Genomic DNA, 23,561 nt, shown 5'->3' with positions numbered 1-23,561 from the left:
GACCTTGGAGTTGGAGGAGGAAAGTAGTCGAAAAGTATACCTGGAAAGAAGCCTTAAATTGTTCTAGCAGAATAATTGATATGGAGACTTAAGTATATATTGCAAATATGTGGCAGTCTCGTGCATGCAGCGAAGGAAGAGGGTTCTTTCATCCATCCTCTGGGTAATGCTTGTCTTGTTGGTCAACACCACTTCATTGTGTGCTGTTGTATGCTGCAAGTTTTGGCCAATGACCTTGCTTGATCTTTGTCCCACCTCTCTATGAAAGGTGCTGAACCAAACAGAAGATCATCGCCAAAGGGTTCTGCAAGCAGCTGCTAAAAATATCCGTGTCTGGTTCATCAAAGTGCGCAAGATGAAGGCCATCTACCACACCCTGAATCTGTGCAACATTGATGTGACACAGAAGTGCCTGATTGCTGAAGTCTGGTGTCCTGTTGCTGACCTTGATTCTATCCAGTTTGCTCTCAGAAGAGGCACTGTAAGTAATTGCTCTACTGCTCCTGCCTGCTTCTGTTCAAGCAGACTAGCAACTGTCAGCAAACACAACATGGATTAATTGATTTTTTTTTTTTTTTTTCCCAACTGTGAGTCTCTGAAAACCATCCCTTTGGGCTGTTTATGAGTCAATTCTCATAGCAGATGTTTTATTTAGTGTGCAGGAATCATGGCTTGTAGATCTGCTGCTGCGTGCCTTACTCTGTTATAAATATCTTGCGTGAACCTTCAAGTTCAGGAAAATCACATACTAGAAAGAAATTTTCCTGTGTTTGAGTACTTTGGTACATGTCATTAACTCAGCTGTGCTTTGTAGTCCTGCTGTTTGGATATATAATGGAACTTATTAAAAGGAGCTATCCACGACATTAGCCAGTTCACTCTTTAGTCAGAGAGAATTGAGTGTCTTGAAAGTTCTTTCATTTGCTGTTTAAAAAAAAAAAAAAAAATCTTGTATGAGCTTGCATGTCTGTCCTAATCAGAGAATGCTCAGCCTTATTATGAGTCCTTTTCCTCCTATGTCAAATGGAGAACTGTGGAAACTTGGCAAACCTTCTTCAGCTACTCAGGTATATTTCTTCATCATGCAAGCAGACTACAATAATGCAAGCTCATAGTTTTCCTAATGCTAACAAGAAAGTAAGTTTTTATTCTGTCTTCTACTGCTCTGAGGGTGGGTTTTCTAATCCTGCTTTTCTGTAAACAGGAACACAGTGGATCCACTGTCCCATCTATTTTAAACAGGATGCAAACCAATCAGACCCCACCAACATACAACAAAACTAACAAGTTTACTGCTGGCTTTCAAAACATAGTTGATGCTTAYGGCATTGGAACTTATCGGGAGATAAATCCAGGTAAATCCATACTTACAAAAGTCCAAGACATCTATATAGCTTTTTTTAGTCATGGTATTTCTCCTTATTGTCTGTCCTATATGAAATTTTCTGATAGTGCAAGTTAGCACCTTTCTTTATCACTGGCTTGAAGCAAAGTTCTACTTACTCAGTTTCAGAGAACTGCTTATGGAATGTATTCCTGCAGCAGGCTTGTTAGTTCTCATTCTTACAGCTGATTGACACCCTTTGTGGAGATCCCCAACAGATTCAGGTGAGACACTGGTTCTGGGTTTTGATGCCTGAGAGTCTGAATGCAGCCCACTGCACCATTTTTGCACGGGTTGTTTTGATTTCATAAATATCTGAATAAAGTAATCCTGTTCAGCAAAAATACTGACCATGAGTAATGCTTTCAGATTTGGGGAGCAAATCTGTATTTTGGCTCCCAGGACTAAACTACATTTACTACAATTTAATGTTTGCATAATTTTACACGTGCTGTCTTGGTTCTGAGTTTATTGTCATCTTACAGTTTACATTTTCTACAAAAAGTCTTATAAACTTTGGTGACAGCATATAGTTTTTCCTGAACAGTATCAAAGAATATGAGACTTCAAGACCTTTTTTAGAGTAGTCAGTCTTTGCAATGCCACCTTACATTCAAGTGCCTGTCTTGCTCCATCTCAAGTCAGACCTAGCTTAGTCATTCTATAGGCATTAATAATCAACTGTATCTAAAGGCTGCTGAATGTCCTTTGTGGACCATTTCACTGTCCTCTTTTTTTCATGGAGGGCGATAAATAGGCTCTTTAGTCACTGAGGTTATGTATTAACTTGCAAGACCTGATGAACTAAAACCATGAGATGGAACTTTGAAATCTAATCTAGAAAACAGTTTTGCTAGGCAGTGAGAGAAAAGGCTTCTGTACTTGAGATAAATGAGATCTGTGCCTTTTCAATCCTTTCTTGCTTGCTGTTGTTTCTTAAGAGAGAGTGTGTGTGTTTTTTCTTTTTCTCTTTATGTTCAGTCTTAAGTTATTARGATTGGTGACTGCCTTCAGCCCTTTTTGGCATTCTGGCAAAAGTGGATGTGCTGGGGAGAATGCAGGTCAGCACTTGCAATAGATCTTGGCAGGGGGGCTTTATAGGAAAAGAGATGCACATCTTTAAGCGTGGAAAATCTATTTCCCTCAGTATTAACAGAGTAGCTAGTAAAGTGCTGTGGCCATAATACTGGAGAAAAGATGATGGCTTTTACGGTGGAGGCTGATCCCACTCAGAAGCAGGGGACAAGCTTGGGAATTATATGGCTAAATTGCATAAATTTTACTTAAGTAAATCTGGGTTATTCAAATACAGTACACTAGGAGTGTTGTCTTCTCTTACAGCACCATATACAATTATTACCTTCCCGTTTCTGTTTGCTGTGATGTTTGGAGACTTTGGCCATGGAATCCTGATGACTCTGATTGCTGTCTGGATGGTACTTAGGGAAAGTCGTATTCTGTCACAGAAAAGTGACAATGAGGTAAGGAGATGAGTCATACTCTGCTTTGCATTTAAAGCAGAGTTACTTGCATCTTCCGTTTCTTGAATTGAGAATGCCATTGCTCCTTACATTTGGAATTTGTGAAGCACACAGACAGAGTGACTAGTCTGTAGGTCACAGACTGATTAGCGTCATTTCCCAGTAATAGTGAGTTCTTTTTGGTTTTCCTTTCAGACATTTGAAGGAAATTACTCAAGGGTAGTTGGGTGATTAATTTACAACAACCTATCTGCCCAAACCCAGTTGGACCATAAAGGGGTTCTGTCACTATTAATTATTTTATTATTTTATTAATTATTTTATAAATATTAATTAATTTATATGTATATAGGGGAGAGACGTGTGTGTGTGTCTCCCCAAAGATTCTTCCCATTTGCTGATCTAGGTGGGTCTTACTTGCTCAGAGTTTAGCCTGATAGGAGGTAAAGCAGGGTTAAGATACATTGACAGAGCATGGAGAAAGCTGGAACAGTCTAGTTCCAAACTAATGCTGCTGTCTGGGGGTTTGCATCAGAGTGTGGAGTGCAGTGTTTTCTGTTCAGCCAAACCCAGATTCTCTACGGATGGCCATACTGACCATTCATGCTCTGTATTCAGGTTCTGCTCTTGCAGTTCTACCTCCTGCACCCCTAATCCCTGCCATGGGGAAATAGAGGCTTCATGCTCTTAGTCCATATGGCTGATATTGTTTATCTTGAAACTGACTGATTTGACTGTTCCATCTTCCTGAAAGACCTTGTTCTCATGGACTTTGTGTTTTTTCCTACTAGATGTTCAATACTGTTTTTAGTGGTCGATACATCATTCTGCTAATGGGACTGTTCTCCACTTACACGGGCCTCATCTATAATGACTGCTTCTCCAAGTCTCTCAATATGTTTGGTTCATCATGGAGTGTCCGGCCGATGTTCTTAAAAAGCAATTGGTCGTGAGTAAATAGTTGGTAACTAGATAAAGAGTGACATTGATAAGAGTGACTTGTCTTTCCACACCTTCCTCCCAGCTCAGGGAGAGAGAAAAAAAAACAACAACAACAACAACAAAAAAAACTTTTGAGCTCAGCCTCAAGTAGAATTGGAAGATGGGTATAAGTCTGATATCTATCAAGTTTCTAACCAGCTTGTTTTCAGAGAACTTTTAAAGTTGCTGTTTAGCACCTTTCTCCTCACAGACATAGCAAAATTCCTGACCACTGCATCTTTTTTTCTTGTGACACTGAATAACAGGTCAGACAGGTTTGTTACTCATTTGGCAAATCTCTATGGCCACATAGGAAGCTTAAAGCTTTCTCAATTTGAGATGTTCCTTGCCCTCACAAGAGAAGGATGCTGGTAGTTTTAAAAGAAAGAGGTTAAAATTGCTTGTGTTAATGTTTGAATAATCTGCTTATACCCAAACAGAGAGCAACTGCTTGAGACTACCCCTCTGCTCCAGCTGAACCCTGCTATTTCAGGGGTGTTTGGTGGACCCTATCCCTTTGGCATTGACCCAGTAAGAGCTCTTCCTTCCTCTACTGTCTTTTAAGAATGTCCTCTGCGTAAACAGAAGAGTGCTTGTCCACTTCAGTAGGAAAGAATTCCACACCCCGTCCATCCCCTTAGCAAACTCGGTATGCCTGGTGTTGGAGATGCTCATGAGTGATAAAATGAATGTGGTTCCTTTTGAGACGCTAGATTCAGGATAGAGACTTGCTCTCAGAACCAGAAAAGGCTTCCTGTTCATTCTTTCTATCCTGCAGCATTTTAATCAAATCTGACATGAGACTTACAAGACACTTTACAGAGTTACCATTTTACCTTGGAGAAATTTAGAAGTTGTATCTCTTTTGTCAGTCTTGGAAATGTAAATTTCCAAGTAAACTTGTCATTTCCTAGCTGTTTAGATCAATAACACTGCTCTTTATAATATATGATACAAAAAAATGCACATGTTCTGCATCAAAGAGCAAGTGCAAAAAATTAGAACTATGTTTAATTGCTCAATTAAATGGGTGACCTTAGGGTTTTTTGTCAAGTTTACAGGCCAGTTGGCTTTTTTCCTGCAACTTTTACCTAACTTAAAAGTAAGCAAGTTTGAACCTTGCTCTGGTGGTGGGATCAGTCATTGTAAGACAGTATTCCTATCTTAAAAGGTTGGCTGCTTGTTTCCCAAAGAGATATGTGTGTGACAAATGCATTTTTAAAAAAAACTGCTCTTACATTCACCTCTCTCTTCCTTTTACTTGGTGTTTGGCTGATTCAGTGTTGTTTTCACAGATTTGGAATATTGCCAGCAATAAGCTCGCCTTCCTCAATTCGTTTAAGATGAAAATGTCTGTGATTCTTGGCATTATCCACATGCTCTTTGGTGTCACACTGAGTCTTCTCAACCATATGTAAGTGCTCTGCTCTCTTTTTCTGGGGGAGTGGTGGCAACGGGACTTCTTTGGGTGGACTGTGTGTATTAGTTTAAGAAGCAAGAGTCTATTGGAAACTACTTTAACCTTTTCATTGAAGAGTGTAATATATATATTATTTTTTTCTGTCTGCATATGTATAATAATGCATGTCAAGTAGTTACTATATTTTAGTCCCAGCTATTATTGAAATGCTTAGCTTCTGCAGTTTCGTTCTAGAGACTTTTTCTTATACCCATTAAAAGTTTGTCTTCATTACATTTGCCTCATGCTAACCAAATGTAATTTTAAACTCTCCGTTTTCTTCTGTAGCTATTTCAAGAAACCATTGAATATATACCTTGGATTTATTCCAGAAATTATTTTCATGTCGTCATTGTTTGGATACCTTGTTATTCTCATTTTTTACAAATGGACAGCCTACGACGCACACACATCAAAAGATGCACCGAGCCTTTTAATACATTTTATCAACATGTTTCTGTTCTCCTATAGTGATACCAGTAACAAGATGCTTTATAAAGGGCAGGTATGTGTTCTTGCTAGAATGATAAGATCAGAAAAGCTTCATGATATTAGAGACTTTCTTTGATGTTATAATAATCGTAAAATCAAGCGTGAAACAATCTTTCTTAGTGATAGAGGAAACATGGCATCACTTTCAAAGCAGGACACTATGTAATGTTGAAGATGGAAGGAATAATTCTTATACAGGAAATTTGTATCCGTTTGAACATAAGTCACCTGTAGCCCCTGAACATTTGGATCCAGCTTAATAGTGGAATGTGATTAGGAATATTGTCTTGCGTCCTTGTCCACAGTGGGGTGCCTCTGAGCTCAGCTAAGATGTTAATGCTGTCTCCTCCCAGCATTATTGGGCATCTGCCAAATTGTGATTCCCTGCAGAATCGTTTGGATTTTCCCTAATCTAAACCAGTAGCAGCATTACTTGCAGTGTGCAGTCAGATGGGATAGCTGCAAGCAGGCATCAAGTACAGTGCATGTCAATGTTCCAGGAAGAGAGATAAATATTGTGAAGCATCTGCATGCTCTGGGAATTCAGTTGTTCAGTGTAACTTGCGTAAGACCTCTTGCTAGCAATTTCTTTTTTAAACACAGACTGCCACTAAATCATCCAAGACTGTTTCTTTTACAGAAAGGGCTCCAGTGTTTCCTTGTGGTGGTGGCGTTACTGTGTGTGCCATGGATGCTGGTAGCTAAACCCCTGGTCCTTCGCCATCAGTATTTAAGGAGAAAGCACTTGGTGGGTGACTACCTCTTATACTTTGAATATGAAAACTAATTATGGCTGAAAAGCTATGCTCTCCATCCTGATCTTGGATATGTAGGTTCACACTGTATTGTGACCTGTAAAATCTCTTTGCACATCCCTAGGCATAAAGGCAAGTGGGTTTTACAGGAGCCAAAGTATTGCCTACCTGCTTCTCAGATCTGGATCCAGCATCAAATCTGCTTTAGAAAAACCTGTATGATGGTATTGAGTAAAAACAACACATCTGGCTTGGGCATTGTCAGCTTGTTCAGGAACACAGTCTTACTGGTTACTGGATGCATTTCTGTGCCTTTGCTAGGTTGACAATGTAAAAGCATAGATGTAAGTTTAATTGGCTGATAAGTTTATCAGCCATCTTTGTTAAAACAGTTTGGATGTTTTTTTTAAAAAAACAAAACCCTCAAATTTATGCAGTCATTATGTGAGAGGTTATCTCTTGGGATACTCTCTAGGTTTCCAACAGAACGATAAAATATCTTTATATAAAATACAGGTACCTGGCACACGTGCACTGAGGATACTTGAAAATTCTCCCTGCATGTATGGCAGACAGCTTTTAGGATGTTAAGTGAGTCAAAGAACAGTTCAGTTAAAGACACTCCCTCTCCCTTCTCTGACCATCTTTCATCCTCCCATGTCCCCTCCATTCGTCTCCCTTTCTCTTTTTGTTTTCTTCCTCCTCCCCTTCTTTTCTTCCATTCACTATCAGGAAGGGCAACCCGTGGAGGCCCAAGTCAGCACAGTCCCGAACGAGCAGGCACTAGAGGCAGCAGCGGCTGCAACAGTGAGTGGATTTAAAAATCACGTGATGGATTTAAAGATGGGAGTTGGCTTTATATATCTAATTATCAAGAGAGTATGGAATGTATCTGAATTTCTTAAGTGAGTGACAACTGCACCTTTAGGGTGAAAGCCTTTCTCTTGGAAAGAGTAAAGTTCAGCAAAACTGATACATTCTGGAAGAACTGCCTGACTGAAGGATAATAGTTAAATATACACATAATATATGTACAGCAGTTAAATATGCAGGCACACTTCTCTGAAGGAGTGCTGGTGGAATCAAAACCTGCAGAGCAGCACAAGAATACCTTGCTGCCACATTCCCTTAGGTTAAATTCCCTTTTTTTTCCTCTTGTTCTTGCATATTTGTTTAAGCTAAATCAAGACTCATCTCTTTGAAGCATTTTTGTTTGCATTATATATTTACGAACATCATGCTTAACGTGATGGCCTCCCAACAACTTCATATCAATAATTACTAACTTTTTGACATCTGTGCCCATATAGACACTTAGACTTGATACTACTGTAAAACAGTTGTGCTCAAACAAGCCTGTCAGTAGCAGGTGTTTCTATTTATCTGTGTCTAAACCTGTAGACAACCCTCTACACCCAAAGCTCTCTAGAGGAGTGAAGATTGCAGCAGCTCTCAGACCTTTGTCCTTTCACCAGTACTGCGTATTTCAAATTCTTTCTAGTGGTGAGTGCTGGCTGGCTAATTGGGAAGCTTAAATTTCACAAACTGTCTGAAGCAAGCTGTGCACTTTACTTGTTAAAAGTACTTTTGAGGCAAATTTTTTAGGTATTGGCCAATGTTTCCATCACAAACTTTTAAACAGCCTTATAGAAAATGCAAAAAATGACAATGGATCTTTTGTGCATGATCCAACCAATGTATTAAGTGTATTTCAGAATAAAAGAAGCTGTGAGTGAAGGGCTTTATGATCTTTGGATGAGGTATAGTTAGAAGTATGAAGTAAATGATCCTCAAGTATGAGGGAAAAGCTGTATAAATACAAATCCACGCAGGCTAGAAATATGAATAGAATACTAATGCTGATTATCAGTAACTTGTAATGTTTCAAAGATGCTGCAATTCTTAATAAAATCATTCAGTCTTACCTACAATTGTATTCTAATCTATTTTTTYACTTTATTTCTATTTTGTAGCATATATGTCTACTTAATTTGTTTTTTAGAAACAACCTGATGCAATCTTTAATCCACATTTTGTGCAAATTTCAGTCTTAAGCATTCAGCAGCCATTTTGTTGGTGTACTAGAGCTACAAGCTGTGAACAAGAGGTCACAGAATCTTAAGCCTCCTTGATTTGCCCAGTCATCCCTGAATTTATGAAGTCTTAATGTTTTGAGTTAGCCTGTTTACATTCCATGTCACAGATGTTCCTAGCACAAGGCTAAAGTAGTATGTAAGGCCTTTATTTCCACCCATGGCATTTCAGTTTACCCTCTAGGTGGGTCAGACTCAAAGATTTTGATTTATAGTGCCTCAGATCAGTCATGAGCATTTTTTGTCCTTGGGACATCTGGAAGGAAAGAAAAATCTTGCTGTACCATGCACATAGCTGCTTGCTGATCAGAATTCCAAAAATAGAGATGTGCAAGTTAGGCCTGCATTGTCCAGTATGCATTCACGATGCCTAAAAGCTCTGCTTGAAGACACTGTCAGATGATGAAAGGTTGTGTGTCCTTTCTTGGTAGTGGTAAGACAGTATGAAGGAGGAAACCTGCCATAAATCAGACGTAATTATGCAGTGATTACGGTTGCCAAGTGAGGTACTCTTGAGTACATTAGAAGAAAACATTAGAAGCAAAGTTTCAACATGGTTTGTGGATTATTCTTTCCTATTAAAAGTGTAATAGAGTTGAGGCTGTCTCAGATGTTGAATGTCAGAACAAATGTCTATAAAAGGAACTGTTTGCACAATGTAAAATTTCTGAGTAAGGGAAAGTTTGATTTTCCACATGTGGTGTCAGTATGCCTGACACACTGGTGGGGGGAGCAAGTGTGTGTGTGTGTGTGTGTGTGTATATGTATATATGTATATGTGTATACATATATATATATGTATACATACACACACACTAGGGTCAGTCTATTCTGCTTTGAGTTGCCTCTGTGACTTGTTTCATTTAAAACTGCAGTGGTGTTTCAGTCAGTTTCTAAGTGCTTGTCCAACAGCTGCTGGGCAAAATGTTGGTTTGTTGCACATCAGTTCCAACAAATGTCCTCTTGAGATGTGTGGCTTTTACTCAGGGTTGCAATTACTTTGTAGAAATATATCAAGTATTCATTCAGACAGACTTTTTTTCCCCARCCCTAGCAGGAGTGAGCATCTTTCCCATTCAAGCTGGGAAAGAGAGTTGTACAGCTGTTTTCACCTGGGCCTTAATATTTAATATTTTTTCTTCTGTGAGCTGCTGCTGCTTTTGGAGTCATAACATGCACTATTGCAGTAAATGATTAACAACACTTTGCTCTTTCTTTTTCTGCATATATTAGGGAACACACAACTTTGGTGGGATCCGGGTGGGCAATGGACCAACTGAGGAGGATGCTGAGATCATTCAACATGACCAGTTATCTACCCATTCTGAGGAAGGGGAAGAGGTAAGAACTTGATCATCCTCTGTCTCAGGCCAATGCACTTGCTGACAGAAGGTGCTGGCTTTTTGCTTCTATCTCCTGATTTCCAAGTTCTTAAAACTAAATAGGAATGTTTTCAGTGAAATATTTTCATARCAGTGAAGTATTATAGATGACTTCTGGGCATTCCTAGGACTCCAGGAAAAAAAACAGTGTAATTTGCAGATAAAGGGACATGTGGCTCTGTTTGTCTGCTCTCATTACACAGAACCATCACCTAATAGGCTACACAGCAAGAGTTGCACAGTATTCCCAGATGGCTTATTCAACTTATGCTCTGACTGAAGTACGATGCATTTGTGCTACTCATTTGTTTCTCCGGTGTTAGCCAAAATCCAAGTGCTGTATTTCTGAAATAGTGAAATCTTGTTTACTTGTTCATTCTGACTGTTGAGGGTAATAACTGCTTTGCTTTACCACTGGTATAGAAGAAAAATGAATTAATCTCACTTACTCTGGGAGCATTCTGGTGCCTCTAACAGTTCCCCAGCGTTATGTTGTCTCTGCAGTGCGTGAGATGTGTTACTGCTTTACTGTGTCATGTTCAGAAGGAAATTCTTGAATGTGTTCATGATTAATGATGTGATTGAGACACTGCACTAAATGTAAACTTATGTTTTCAAGCCTACAGAGGATGAGGTGGTAAGACTACAGCCAGCTTTGCATTCATGTGTATATGGAATGTTTCCCATTGATGCAAACCACATGATGAACTAATGTTATGTCATGACATCTTGTTTTCCAAAAGATCTAGTTATTTACATGTTACAGGCCATTTTTAATTCTTCATACAATGCTGCCTCCATTAACAGACCTTTTAATTCATCTGTTTAGTTTGTTTGTCTTACCATCCCCTGACTGCAGATCTTAGATTTCCTGGAAAGCTGTTAATTCAGAGGTCTGAAACTGAAAAGTTTATACTTCTAAACTTTTAAAGAAGCAAGTCTCATTTGCCTTATGTTGTGTCATTGGTAATTCTTGACTACTATTATTATTTCTTTCAAGCTATCTTCCGTTTTAAGAATGATACTGGTTGTTGCCAGTAAAGAAATGAAGCAAGACATTAGCAAATCCAGTTTCACGCAGTTCAACAACTTAAATAGCCAGTATCTTTCTGTAAAAGAGAGGCTCTGCTCTGCGAAACTGCTCATTCCTAAACACTTGTAACAAGTATGAGTATTAAAGGAATGCTTTTTGCAAATACTCTTAAGCTTGGTCAGTATTTAATCTGAGTATTAAAAGAGCCTGTTCTTTGTTTCTATCATTGATATTTCTGGAGCTTGTATTTTGAGGGACAGGGCTGATTATAGGTTTCAGTGCTATCAGGTAACCAATYGTTTTACAAAAAATACAAATGCCATGAAATTAGAGTACCTTTGGACAATGATGCTGTTATAAGCTATGCTGAAAGTGGTTTTGCTTAGAAACCTATTATGCCTAGGCCTGTCTACGGGATGGGGAGAGAAAATAGTGTGTTGGTGTACCTATATCAGTGAACTTGTGAAAAATGTGTAAAGCTACAAACCATGTGCCAAAGCAAACCTGCTCATTCTCCCACTCCCTAGTGTAAGCGGTAACACTCTCCAGCGGTTGGATGTAGCTGTAAGTGGTCGTTGTTTGAATATTTATCACATTCCATTTTCTCTATGCTGATTTGCCACAGGTGCTGAGAGGTGGTACTGTTGACTGAGGCAGGCTTTATCAAAGAACTTTGCAGTTCACRTTCTGTGGGAGAGAGGACTAGGCTTTTGACAGCTGATTTAACTTATTTGTTTGAAATATTTATTGCCCTGGATATACCAGGGGAGAAATAAGAATATAAATAGCTTGTTGTGCATGTCTAGAACATTAATCACTTGATGTCTTTAAAACTTGGTGTTCGCTTAACTTAAATATGAGCAGTTTCTGAAGTATGGATTAAATCTAAAATGCCAGGAATGCTTTCCCAAGCTGCAACRTAAGAAATTGTCCTACATAACTAATTTCCTTGTGAGTCCTTTTCATTTATTTCAAAAAAATTACCAATGCACAGAGACTTTGCCAATGAATGGTGCACAGATGTGACTTTTTCAAGATCACTTTGTGCATTATTATTGCTTTCAAAAAGAGCAAGTTCCTATCTTACAAGATGCTCTTKTTGATCCTGTAGCAAGGCTACGTACACAGTATTGACTTGGGCTTTATTGTTATTTGTATAAAGAAAAGCAATATTTGTAATACTATCTCCTTTTTTGTAGAAACATGTACAATTTACCAGTGAATTCATATAAATACCATCTTGTTGCTGAACAGTCTTTTCCTGGCAAAGTCCATGGCTGATTTTAAAATATCTTACTTTAATGCAGTAGAATGTGAAAACAATAATATTCAAGGTGCAGCGGTGGACAATCGTTCTACAAAACCTAGCAAGACAAGACAGTTTAATTATCAGTATATATATAAAATTGACATGCTAAAATAAATGATCARTGTTGAGGTAACCAGGAGAAGACAGTATCAGTGTCTGACTTCAAACATAACGCCCTAGATAGTAGCACCAGGTAGTATGCTCGTTCCTAAGTTGGCTGGCACTTGCTGCTAGCAAAGGCTTGCAACTTACTTTATTTTCTGTGTTCTTTTTGCAGTTTGACTTTGGTGATACTGTGGTATACCAGGCTATCCACACCATCGAATACTGCCTGGGGTGCATTTCAAACACTGCGTCCTACTTGAGGCTCTGGGCTCTCAGCTTAGCCCATGCACGTGAGTATTCTGTCCAAAGTGGAAGTTTGAATGTGTCACAGATCAGCCTGGACAAAGGTGTTAGGTGAAGGCAGGAATGCAAGTAACTTCCCCGCTCTGTAGTGTCAGGCGCTGCTGGAGCAGGACAGAGGTGTGTGTGCATTAGCTGGTGGTAATTAGGTCTAAACACCAGTGTCTAGTTACACAGCACTCTCCTAAAGGCTGCCTGGATCTAGAGGGGATAGATGGAGTTCAAAGCACTGAATAAAGCAAATGGCTGCTGAGCAAGGACTCTGCCCTGCACTGTGTGCAACAATTGGAGTCAATGGTCCTGAAGTACTGGGCCACAAAAACTGCTGTCCCTCTTAAATTTCCCAAGTAGAGAGAAAAACTTGCATTGTTTCATTGCAGTGGGAGTTTAACTGATTTCAGTTTTTGCTTTATAAATAAACTGTAACCCTTCCTTTCTGGTTGAATGCTCTGAAATGTGCCATCTCCTCCCTTTTCTCTTCACAGAGCTCTCAGAGGTGCTGTGGACCATGGTGATCCACATCGGCCTCAGCGTGAGGAGTCTGGGTGGAGGCTTTGGCCTCTTCTTCATATTTGCTGCCTTTGCTACCCTGACAGTAGCAATTCTTCTGGTCATGGAGGGCCTGTCTGCTTTTCTCCATGCTCTTCGCTTGCACTGGTGAGTTATTGGAATGCCCAGAAATTTCAAAGCTCTTCACAGCAAGAAAATTGCCATCAGATGGACTATCTGCAGAAATGTCATCTTCTGGAAAGCTGTATTGACCTTTACACAGTGAAGCTAAGTCTATAAAATCAAAGYAGTGGTTAATACTGAGCTAAGATCAGCAATGTTCAGAAGTGCCACAAATGTTATCTAAACATCTAAATGTCCTACAGCAAATGGCCTCTGAAGCACAAGGTCTTTAAAAGACTCAGAGCCTTCACTCTTTATTCCCAGTAATATAACACACTCTCCTGTTTACATGCATAAACTTTGCTTAGAAATTGTGGAGTAACTGTTCTACRCTTAAATTAAACTAAAACTGTGTGAGCAATGGGATGAGGAGGGTTGTGCAAATGGATGAGTGTGCTTGTGGCTTTCAGGAGGATTTTTTTGTTCTACCCTTTGGTCTCTTGCCTGGTTCTAACGTTTGTTTTCCTTAATGCACAATAGTGACTGACTACCATTTCCTTCATATCTGGTCTCTTCTTTTACAAGGAAAGCTGAATATTGTTGGACTGTTTGAATTGGAAATGTGAAGGGACAAGCAGTAAAATGAGATTATAAATCAGTGCATCTAGGTTGCAGTTTTCTGAAAAGGAATGCTCACCTGTAAATATCATTACCTTAGGAAATTATACAGATTTCTGAACAGGATAATAAATCCATTCTTAAATAGAGTCTTATTAAATGTATTTTGCTGTTTTACAGTTGGTAGGCAAAATCTGGGACTTCAAACTCACAAATCAGTTCAAATTGAACTCTATAAGCTGTTTTTAAAATCTCTCAGCTATGAGCTATTGTATGCACTTGATTCCTGAACTGGTACATCTTTAGGAAGTTCTTCACTGTTATCTGCTTAGATGATGAATGGTGCATGTAGTCTTGTTCTTCTTCATAAGAGCTTGTACAGAGCAGGGACAACTTTGCCTGTCTGCCCTTTGGGGTGCTGTGGAATATTAGCCATTTGCTACTGCTCCTGTTTAGTGGCTGCTACTTGGTTAGCCCCTTTCCCATGATCCTTAATCTCCTGTGTATGCAGACAGCCGGGAAAGGAGGAGTTACTCACTAGTGCACTCATCACTTTCTCTGCACGCAAGCATGGAAAGTGTTCAAGGGCTTTCTCTAATGCATATATAAGAGCACTTACTGTTCCACTTCAGATTCCATCTGGTTAGTGCCTTGGTGTGATCAAAGCAGCAGCACGTCCTCTAGAAATTCTCTTCAAACTAAATTGTAGCACTGAGGAAGAGTAAGTCTATACTTTTCCTCTGGGGAGTTCTGATTGCTGCCATCTGTTCTTGGCAATTTCTTTCCTGGTAGGCCAGGAGAACAAAGTGAAGTTCCATGMAGTTCACAAGAAATATCTTGCCTTGCTTAAATGGGAGAGAAACTGTTCTGATCAGTTTTTTTWAAATAAATAGTTTTGTAAGTAGAAAAAGAAAGCCAGTGTCATCTTGAATTTTTGACAGAGATTTAAAAAAAAAAAAAAAGACAGCTGCAGCCTTTTCATACTTTCTTGAACTTTTGCAAAAGGAGGATGCATTCCTTCCCCACTCTCCAATAGCAGTCTCCTGAGTGCAGACTGAAACTTCCCAGGGTACCTGCATCTCGTAGATCAAGTGAGTCGGGATTCACACAGCACTTCTCGGGCGTAGCCATCTTGTGCGGACAGGGAGCCCGTCCGAGGGGGGCCGCTGCTGAAAATGGCTGCTGGATGGTGCTTCTGTTTTTCCTGGCATACAGCCTAGAAATCCTCATACCAGTCGCTTTAGAACTTCTTGCTGACTTGCTGGTCTTTCCTCATCCTCATACTACTGTCATTGCACTTTACAATTGCATCAGTGTGAAGGAAAGAACTCTGCAAACCCTGCCTTGTGTTACTGCTAACAATCCAAGAAGGGCAGAGAGTAAACGGTGCTCTAATTCGTATGTGGTGCTTCTGATCTTCAGCTGTTTGTGAATTTGTGGTTGATTTTCAAAATCTTGCTTCTCTCAACTGCAGTGCTGTGTGGCACATTTCTGAACAGTAGTAGATGAGCAGTCCGTGAATGCCTTTTCTTCATAGTGAACTCTACTTGTGCTGTTTTCTTTTTTTTCTTTTTTTGTGAAGGGATAGCCTAAGATAAGTAAGGATATTGTTCTTAAGATACCTATCTTTTGTTAATAAGCACAGGCTGCAGTTAGGGATGCCACTGACAGAGCACTTGAAACAAGTGTGAACTGCAAGTTCACAGTTCAGCCAAGAGGAGGCTTTTCACATTGCCAGCCTATCTTTAAAGTACGGTAAACTTAAACTGTCTTGGAAATGTGTAAAGGGAAGATGGCATGTARCTGAAATGGCAAGGGAACAGAGAAACCAAGCTGAATAATAGCACTAACCACATGTAACAGTTGCCGTGCAAAACAACTGCAGGGCACTTGCTGAGGAACTGCAGAACTGAGGCTCTTAATGAAGTCATATTTTCCCCAAACATATGTTTTGAACTTGTAAAATTTGAATGTACATTATCTAAGGGAAAATCTGTTCAAGCTTAGGGTTATAAAAGCAAGTTTAAAGCAATATTTCAGACTGCAAGTAATGTGCTGAAATTATTTTGGGTTTGTTGGGTTTTCATTATCACAGTAGAAAACAAGGCACTCTAAAATTGTTCAGAACAACATACTGTTAACATTCCTTTTTAGTCTGAACATGAAATCAGTATGTTTCCAATGGCAGGTGTTCTCTTTAGGGGGGAGGGTAAATCAAATACAGCTGTCCTGGGAAGAGCAGATCAGATTTTGTGGCAGTGGGAGAAGTCACCTATCTGGAATTCTAAAGGTGTGGGTGGTTCAGCCTTCCTGGAAAGGAAAAGTAATTTAGCATGTGTCTTGCTGGTGAAAAAAGAGATTCTTCCATGAGGTCTGCCTGTCATTCCCAAATGAGGAGGATTTATTTTGTGCTTTTTCAGAAAATATGCATTCTTTCAGCAGGCTGGGTTTTTTTGGGGGGGTGATACAGGGTGGAGGAAGAACTCTTAAGTGCTGCCAAAAGCTCAGTCTTGTGTATCAAAGGTCTGCTGGAACTCAGTAGCAGTCTGAGCTGTAACCTGCATTGTGCTTTTAATTCCTCTTGACTGTAACATCATTGTTCTTAAAATATTTTATCTTTGCATTTGCTTTTCAGTAATGTAGTTTGACATCACGGTTTAGATTAAGCTAAATTACCATCTTATTTTAAGCAAGTCAGCTGTTCTAATGCGGGCAAAGTAGACCTCATCCAATAGCAGAAATTTGTAACTGAATGCAAAGTAGTAGGGTCCTAACATCATGAATTGCAGAAATACTGTTTCAGTAGAGAGGTCTTCCTGTGGGTGCAATATTCTAGGCTCAGTTTTAGGCCTGAGCTGGAATTGAAAGCTTTTCTTCCTAGAAAAAGTCCCTAGACCAAAGGGACCATGCACTGGTGGGAATGTTCCTGCCTTTAGATAATTGAGGGCCCTCCTTCTGTTCCAAGACCAGGCCATAGCTGGAAAGAATGGATAGCAGCATGCATAATACAAAGCAAATCAGGTTAATTCACAGAGAAGTTAGTGCTGGGGTTCATATTTCACTATGCAAGAGAGATTGATGCTGAAAGACCATCATGATGTAGATTTATGCAAGTGTTTGTCTCTCTCTCAGCCAGTCTCCCATCCTTCAGTGTAAGAGATTATTTCCATACAATAAACCTTTTCAGCTAACCTTTTTCCAAACTCTTGCACTGTTATGTTAAAGCTACAGAACAGGGTCTTGCAAAGCTCTTGCTTTCCTGGTAGGAGTATAAGAAGGCCTCTATGCTCTAGAAGTGTTGGAGGGGCCTAGTATGGTTAGGAGTGGCTTTAATAGGAAATTCCAACTTGCTTCAAAATTAGCATGAAAGCCATGTCCATCAATATGCACAGCATGGTTCCCAGCCACATAGCGGTATAGGTTTGGTAAGTATGGAGAACTGTATTCATCTGCTCTTGCTAAAGATTTCAGTCTGTTCTCTCCCTCCTGTGTTCAAGAACAGGTCCCTGGCAGATGTGTGTCCTTCGGTTGTGGCTATATTTTAGACATACACAAATGTGATTTTTCTTTATCATGCATTGCTTGAGCTGTTTGCCAGTGATCCATAAATATTCACAGAATGTGCTATGGCACTCAGCCCTTTTGAGGCAGTGAAATAGATCTAAAATAATCCTTTCGGCTGTGCAATGTTAGATGCAGCTGAAGGCAAGAAGCTGTCACAAAATGCCTGTTTCCTTCCAAGTGGCAAAGTTGGAGAGTTCTGTGGGTCTGCGCAGTGACATCAAAATAGATTTCAAATACAACAGAATGTGGTAAACCTCAAACGACTGTGCAGAATAAATAAAAAGAAGCAGTTATGTGGTGCTGTGCGGACGGCTGTTCTCAGCTGTAAACTGAGAAGAGAGCTGCAGCTTGACAAACAGGCAGGCCCTCCTCTGCCCTGGCAAAGCTCCTGGCGTTCTGCCACCAGAGGGGGAGTATTACTTTCCAAGAGGCGTGGGTGTGCTGGGGTTGCATCCTGCTGGGAATCCAGCGAGCGGAGGTGGGAGTAGTAAAGCCCCGCTCCCCACCCACTCGCTAGAATCTTATTTATTTTGCTTTGTAAAGGTCATGAGCCCGAGGCTTGTCTTTAATGTGACCATAACAGCACACTGCTGCTTTAAAAGGCTGTCTCCTGTAAGCATAGGATAGAGTGAGCCATGATACTGCGTATGAAGCACAGTTGTCCTTTTTGGGAAAGAGCAACTACAACAATCTCTACAAAAATACACCAGTCATTTTGTAGCTGTAAGGGGTACTGTAGGCTACCATCCGTAAGGTGCACTCTGAATTACTGCCTWCCTAAGGCACGACACGCTCATTTAAGAATACAAATACCAAGTAGGAATTTGCAGTCGTACTAAACGAAAATTAGATTTTCTGTTCAACATATGGCTCTTCAGTTGCTTCCAAATAGGATTGTGAGCTCTCTAGTTTTCCAAGCAATGTGGGTATTCTGTGATTCTATTTGGCTGGAAAAACCCATGCATCTACAGTCCAACAAACACTTAAAATAACTGTTAATTCARAAAAGCTGAAGAGTACGTTTTCTTCAATGCAAACTGCCAAAAAGCTTTCCAGTCTGTTTATTTGCAGTGCAGTGCTAACTGTCTAGTAAATCTTCTGCAGAACTTGATCACTGATGAGAGACACAGTACAAAGTTTGCAGTAGAGCTAGTACACATGACAGCTGGTGATTCTGGGAGCGTGCAAGTGTCTAATAACAAAACGGACCTTGGGTTCTGGGTGTACCTGCGGACAATTGCAGGAAAAGCACACAGAAACTTTAGTTCATAGCATCTGGTTAAACTTTTTCACTAGTTCCCTAACATTACAACAGCTTCTTCTTGAGCTTGAGGCATCCAGCTGCGATTAGTTGTGTCCGAGAGGAGCTTTAAGATGTCGTGGCCGACCTATATTGGAACAGTTAATCATCAGGTTAACGTTTCATTTGCAGCGGGTTCTGTGTGACTCATACTCAACCCTCTCCCTCTTATGTGCCTTCCCTCACAGAATAGTTAGTTAGTCACAGGATACTTATGGAGATTATCAGGGTTCCTGAAAAACTGGAGTGTCTTGGCGAGGAGCCTTTCCTCCCCCGTGGAAAATCCTGCTCATCCTAGGGATTCCTCTGCATGGAACTCTGTGCTTATCTGCCTGAACAAACAGGAGAACGTATTAGGAAAAAGCTGTTTTTCTGAAAGCTTCACTCCTGAGTTCTGTTGGGAAAATACTATTTGCCAGCTGAAATACCAACAGCTTTGGGGTTTGACATGATTCCTGATTTGGAAAAAAATAATTCAAATAATCCTTTTTACATTTCATAAAAATACTTATCCTGAATTGTTTTAGAATTGCTGTAAGATTTGCTGTCGCTTAATTCCTACAGAGACTTAGTTTTTTTAGTGAACCACGTAATGGAAAGTTTCTCTCATGAGCCTCAGGGAAACACTGTGCTTGTTTTTATTGTGAACCATGGAATTATTTTTTTTTCATTTCCCTATTTGGTGGTTGCTGACCACTGGACAGTCCTCCAGAGTTATTCTTTTTTTAAACTTAGTTCATTAGGGGAAGCAAACAAACAGGGAGAAGTTAATGTTCAGCTTGAGGCAATATGCACATCCCTAGCTCTGCAGAAGTAGTCATTCAGGGCTAAATCAAATATGCTCAAGTAAATAAACAAAAGTAACTGATGGAGGAAGTCTGAGCACAGCATCGCATGATCAAGGCTTGTTTTAACTAAAATGCAAACTTTAGTAATATGCTCTTATAGGAAATGCATTGCCCTACTGCATGCTTCTGGGTGCTTCTAAATGATGCTGCGGATAGGGAGTTCCTCCTTTTATCACTGCCCTTACATCGCCCCTGGGGGAGGGCGGGAGCAAAGTACCTGGACAATCTTCCTCTCCCGTTCAAGAAACATCTGACAGAAATGTATTTGTTGTGCCAATAGATGCATTACATTCTAATACTCTTTTTTTTTTCCTCTTTAAAGCTTTGTTTAATTTTTTATAGTCAATACACAGATGCTTTTCTAATGGAGTTCTTGCTAATCTCTTAACTCGCATCCGAGACCTGCCTTTTTAATGAATAATCACTCTTCCCTCTCTTTCAGGATTGAATTCCAGAACAAGTTCTACACTGGCACTGGATTCAAGTTTCTCCCTTTCTCGTTTGATACCATCCGTGAAGGAAAATTTGACGACTAGAGATCCCTCAGCTTGAGCAGTGTTAAACTCTGTTCTGTGGTTCGCCCCTGTCCCGTGTGTCTGAGTTGCATGTAATCCTCCCGTAGAGAAAGTAACTTATTGCAGCAGACTCAAGTGTTACCAGGGAGCTTCAAAGCCAAGAGCTTTGACATCCTTCGGTAGTGAGTGACACTGGATCAAAGCTTTTCTTTCCTTAAGTTTACCACTGAAGATACTAAGTGCATGAAGTGTTTGGATTTGATGTGTAATAGCGTATTTCTCATGTTGTGAATTTCCTGGCAGGCTTATCAGAGCAGTATGGGAAAAATGCAGCTATGGCTGAGTGGGCATAAAAACACAGGAAAAAGGCGTAACAGCTTCAGTTTGCATAAAGCTTGCTGCTCAGGGGAAAAACTTTTTTTAAGAAAGTTTTACATATGGATCCTGTGTCCGCCTCTAATTAAACAAATCACAAGTACTGGGCAGCTCACAATCCAGGGCATGCTTCTCCTACCTCCAACCCTTCCACATGTGCAATGGTTTTATCTGGCAAAAACACAATGTCTTATCCCTTGCTGGGGTTCAGCTCTTCTCTGAACTCTGGCTGTGGCTTGAAGGGGCATGATTCGGCCTCAGCTAAGTGTACGGTGGCTCTCCATTTGCTGTGATGAAGGGGCAGCATCTTCCCCTTGCCTGGTTTCTCCTTGCAGAAAAGACTGTTCCTTTCCTCCGCAGGGAGGAGATGCTCCTTTAGCTGTGCACCTGCATGGTCGTATCCCTGTGGCCAGCAGTGGAAGCCTGCTGCCTGTTCCAGCTCCGCTGCAGGAGCTGGGAGCGTGGCGCTCGCCAGACTTGCTTTGGTGAGGGCGGGGGGGCTCGAGCACAGAGACTCTGCCACCCCGCCGTGGCTAGGCGGGGGGGCCCACGGCGGCACCCTGGGGCCAGGCTGTGCACAAATCGGTCTGAAAACCTGACTTGCGGCGTGGACAGAATGATTGGGCAGTTGCTGGACAGAAATAGTATAAATTGGGTGTAATAGGCATTGGTGGGTGTTCTGGTGTCTCTTAAACTGTAGCAGCGCGTGTCCCCGTTGTGTCTGGGTGCTCGTGCACATGGGGGTCTTGGTGGGGACACTCTCTTTTTTGACCGAGTTCATGTCGTTCGCCTTGTTGACAGCTYGGAGAGCTCATTCCCAGCATCCTGTATCCTGCTCCTAAGGTTCTGTTTCCTGTTGTGTAGAGCTGGACTCTCTGCTTCCGAGTCCATGGCTGTCTAGACAAAAGGAACCAGGGCACTTGTGTAGCTGGAATGAAAAATACAAGTTTTCTTTGCAAATTAAATGGAGGATTATTTGTAGGTATCCTGAAGGAAGCCTGTATTGTAATTCTTCCACTATGGTGATAGGGAGGAGGGAAGAACTTGGTGTTGCAAACTGTTGTCTTGGGTATCTGGCTACTGGCACTGGAAGTTCTTGGGTTTTGTGTTTAAAAACAAAACCCTGAGCAGCCTGTCAAGTCCTAGAAGTTCTGGAATATCCGAGTAATGTCCATGTAGATTTGACTTCAGTGCAAACAGTTATTGCAAACATGGAGATACCTGTGACACATGTTGTCATGGCAATTGTATTCTCCTTGTCTGAGAAGCCCTTTAAGGGAGAACAGAAGGTTGAGTCTTGCCAAAATAGTCTCCATGGAAATGGCGTCTCAGCTGTATCTCTCCRGTGTAGCTGTTGCTTTTTCTCCTGTGCAAGACATGAATAATTTCTTGCCCTCCCCAACTTGATGTGGCTGCAGGAGCAGTGGTGTGTGTGTGTGTGTTGTTGTTGTGTGCAACTTTGTCATGTCTAATTGTCACAGTGGATCTATAGTATTTGTGTATGAAAAATTAGAACATAATGAGAATAATGAGAATCATCTTAACTGGGAATTGAAGAGGAAATTTCACACAGTGCAGGGCTGCTTAAAATGACGTGAGAAAGATGTGTGTTTACACTAAATGCGGGGGGCAGAACAACTGCACCGCAGAGCGGCGTTCCCTGCTGTCATGCGCGAGTGCACAGGGAAAGGGGATCCTTGCACTGCGCTTGGGCAGCTGCTAGCTAATTACTGTGTTTACAGGCAAACTTCACTGCATGTTTACAATGGCATTTGCAAAATGAAAGACAAAATCAATAGTAGTCTGTGGGTGGAGCAGTGACACCAGTCCTGCTGCCCAGGTGAAATGCATTACTGATAGTCACTGTATAAATTAAATTAACTGTACCACAAGTGGTGTGGCCTCATTTTGTCTGTTTCTGAGCAGAGCCTCTTTCCCAGCTGATGCAGCACAGCCCAAAAAGCCTGCGGGGGAGAGCGGGGACCTTAAACTCCTGCTTGATGGCCCATAAGATGGGATGGGGTGAGAGAAGAGCACCTTCAGAAAACGAGACTGGAGTGGCCATGGCTCAGCTGAAGCATCTGTGTGCATTTCAAGCCCTGGTTAATGGACTGGACTAAAGCCAGCTAGTGCAGAGCAGGCTTCACTGCAGCGCCTGCTCCCTGCCCGGACAAACTCTCTCCCCCAACGTTAACTTATTTCATTAAGTGTTCATGCAGGAAGAAAAATTAAGGCTAGATTAAATCCTTGTTTTTTGTGAATGCCCTTTCACTAGGACTAGAGCAAATAGGGGTGCTGGCCCTGCCGTGCTGGGCGCGCTGCCCTGCTCCGGCCTCCCCGTGGCCCCGGGCAGCGGGACGCCCTCGGCACAGCCGGCTCCCGGCCCGGAGGGGCCCTGTTTGCTCAGGCCTTTCCTGCATGAGGCTCTTTTTCCACACGCGTGGGAGGGCAGAAGGGAGAGTTGTGGGGGGGTTTTGGCGATTGTGTTTTTGAAGTTCTCGCAGCCTGATAAGTTTCCAGGCCCCTAATGTTTCTGGGAGCAGGGAGCAGCCTCTCCCCGGGGCGGGGAAGGCAGGGAGCCAGGCCGGAGCCCTGGACGCTCCTACGAAGCAGGGCGATGCCTGGTGCCTGCAGTCTCCTCTCCTCCTCCCTCGCTCCTGTCTCTTGCCAGCTGTGGCCAGGGGCTGCTCTTCCCCTCTCACCCCTTACCCCGCTCTCTTGCACCACTCCCCGGGGCGCAGCCGCTCCTCGTGCGCAATCAAAATATTTCTGCCTGTTTCCATGGCTCTGCTTGGCTGGGGTGGCAGGGCCGCAGCCCCTTCGCGGCCTCGGGGGGTGGAGGGGAGGCGGAGGGGAGCCCCTGCCCGGCGGGGCGCAGCCCTGCGGCCGCCCCTTCCCCGCCGGAGCGAAGGAGGCGCCGGGGGCCGCGGGGAGCCGAGACGCGGAGCTCCGCGC

General features: G+C 41.6%; 1 protein-coding gene across 4 annotated transcripts in view; it reads left to right on the top strand.

The window, feature by feature from the left end:
• The window catches only part of ATP6V0A1 (ATPase H+ transporting V0 subunit a1), a 33,678-nt gene extending 11,180 nt beyond the window's left edge, over nt 1–22,498 (top strand). For 2 of the 4 annotated variants that reach the window (XM_026071213.1, XM_026071212.1), the window contains exons 10-21: nt 269–481; nt 1,205–1,355; nt 2,726–2,865; nt 3,657–3,814; nt 4,287–4,377; nt 5,142–5,260; nt 5,594–5,810; nt 6,438–6,545; nt 9,879–9,986; nt 12,647–12,764; nt 13,260–13,431; nt 20,159–22,498. In XM_026071213.1, the coding sequence (XP_025926998.1) occupies nt 269–481; nt 1,205–1,355; nt 2,726–2,865; nt 3,657–3,814; nt 4,287–4,377; nt 5,142–5,260; nt 5,594–5,810; nt 6,438–6,545; nt 9,879–9,986; nt 12,647–12,764; nt 13,260–13,431; nt 20,159–20,252 (1,689 nt within the window). In that variant the 3' untranslated portion in view covers nt 20,253–22,498. Of the gene's footprint in view, nt 1–268; nt 482–1,204; nt 1,356–2,725; nt 2,866–3,656; nt 3,815–4,286; nt 4,378–5,141; nt 5,261–5,593; nt 5,811–6,437; nt 6,546–7,284; nt 7,360–9,878; nt 9,987–12,646; nt 12,765–13,259; nt 13,432–20,158 lie in introns of all 4 variants that reach the window. The other 2 variants (XM_026071215.1, XM_026071214.1) reach the window with 2 other exon arrangements.
• The last annotated feature ends 1,063 nt before the right edge of the window (nt 22,499–23,561 follow it).

Source organism: Apteryx rowi, unplaced genomic scaffold (assembly GCF_003343035.1).
Source record: "Apteryx rowi isolate R43461 unplaced genomic scaffold, aptRow1 scaffold_323, whole genome shotgun sequence".
Taxonomy (NCBI): Eukaryota; Metazoa; Chordata; class Aves; order Apterygiformes; family Apterygidae; genus Apteryx; species Apteryx rowi.
The sequence above is the reverse complement of the archived record's forward strand: the minus strand, read 5'-3'. Positions and strand labels throughout refer to the sequence as shown.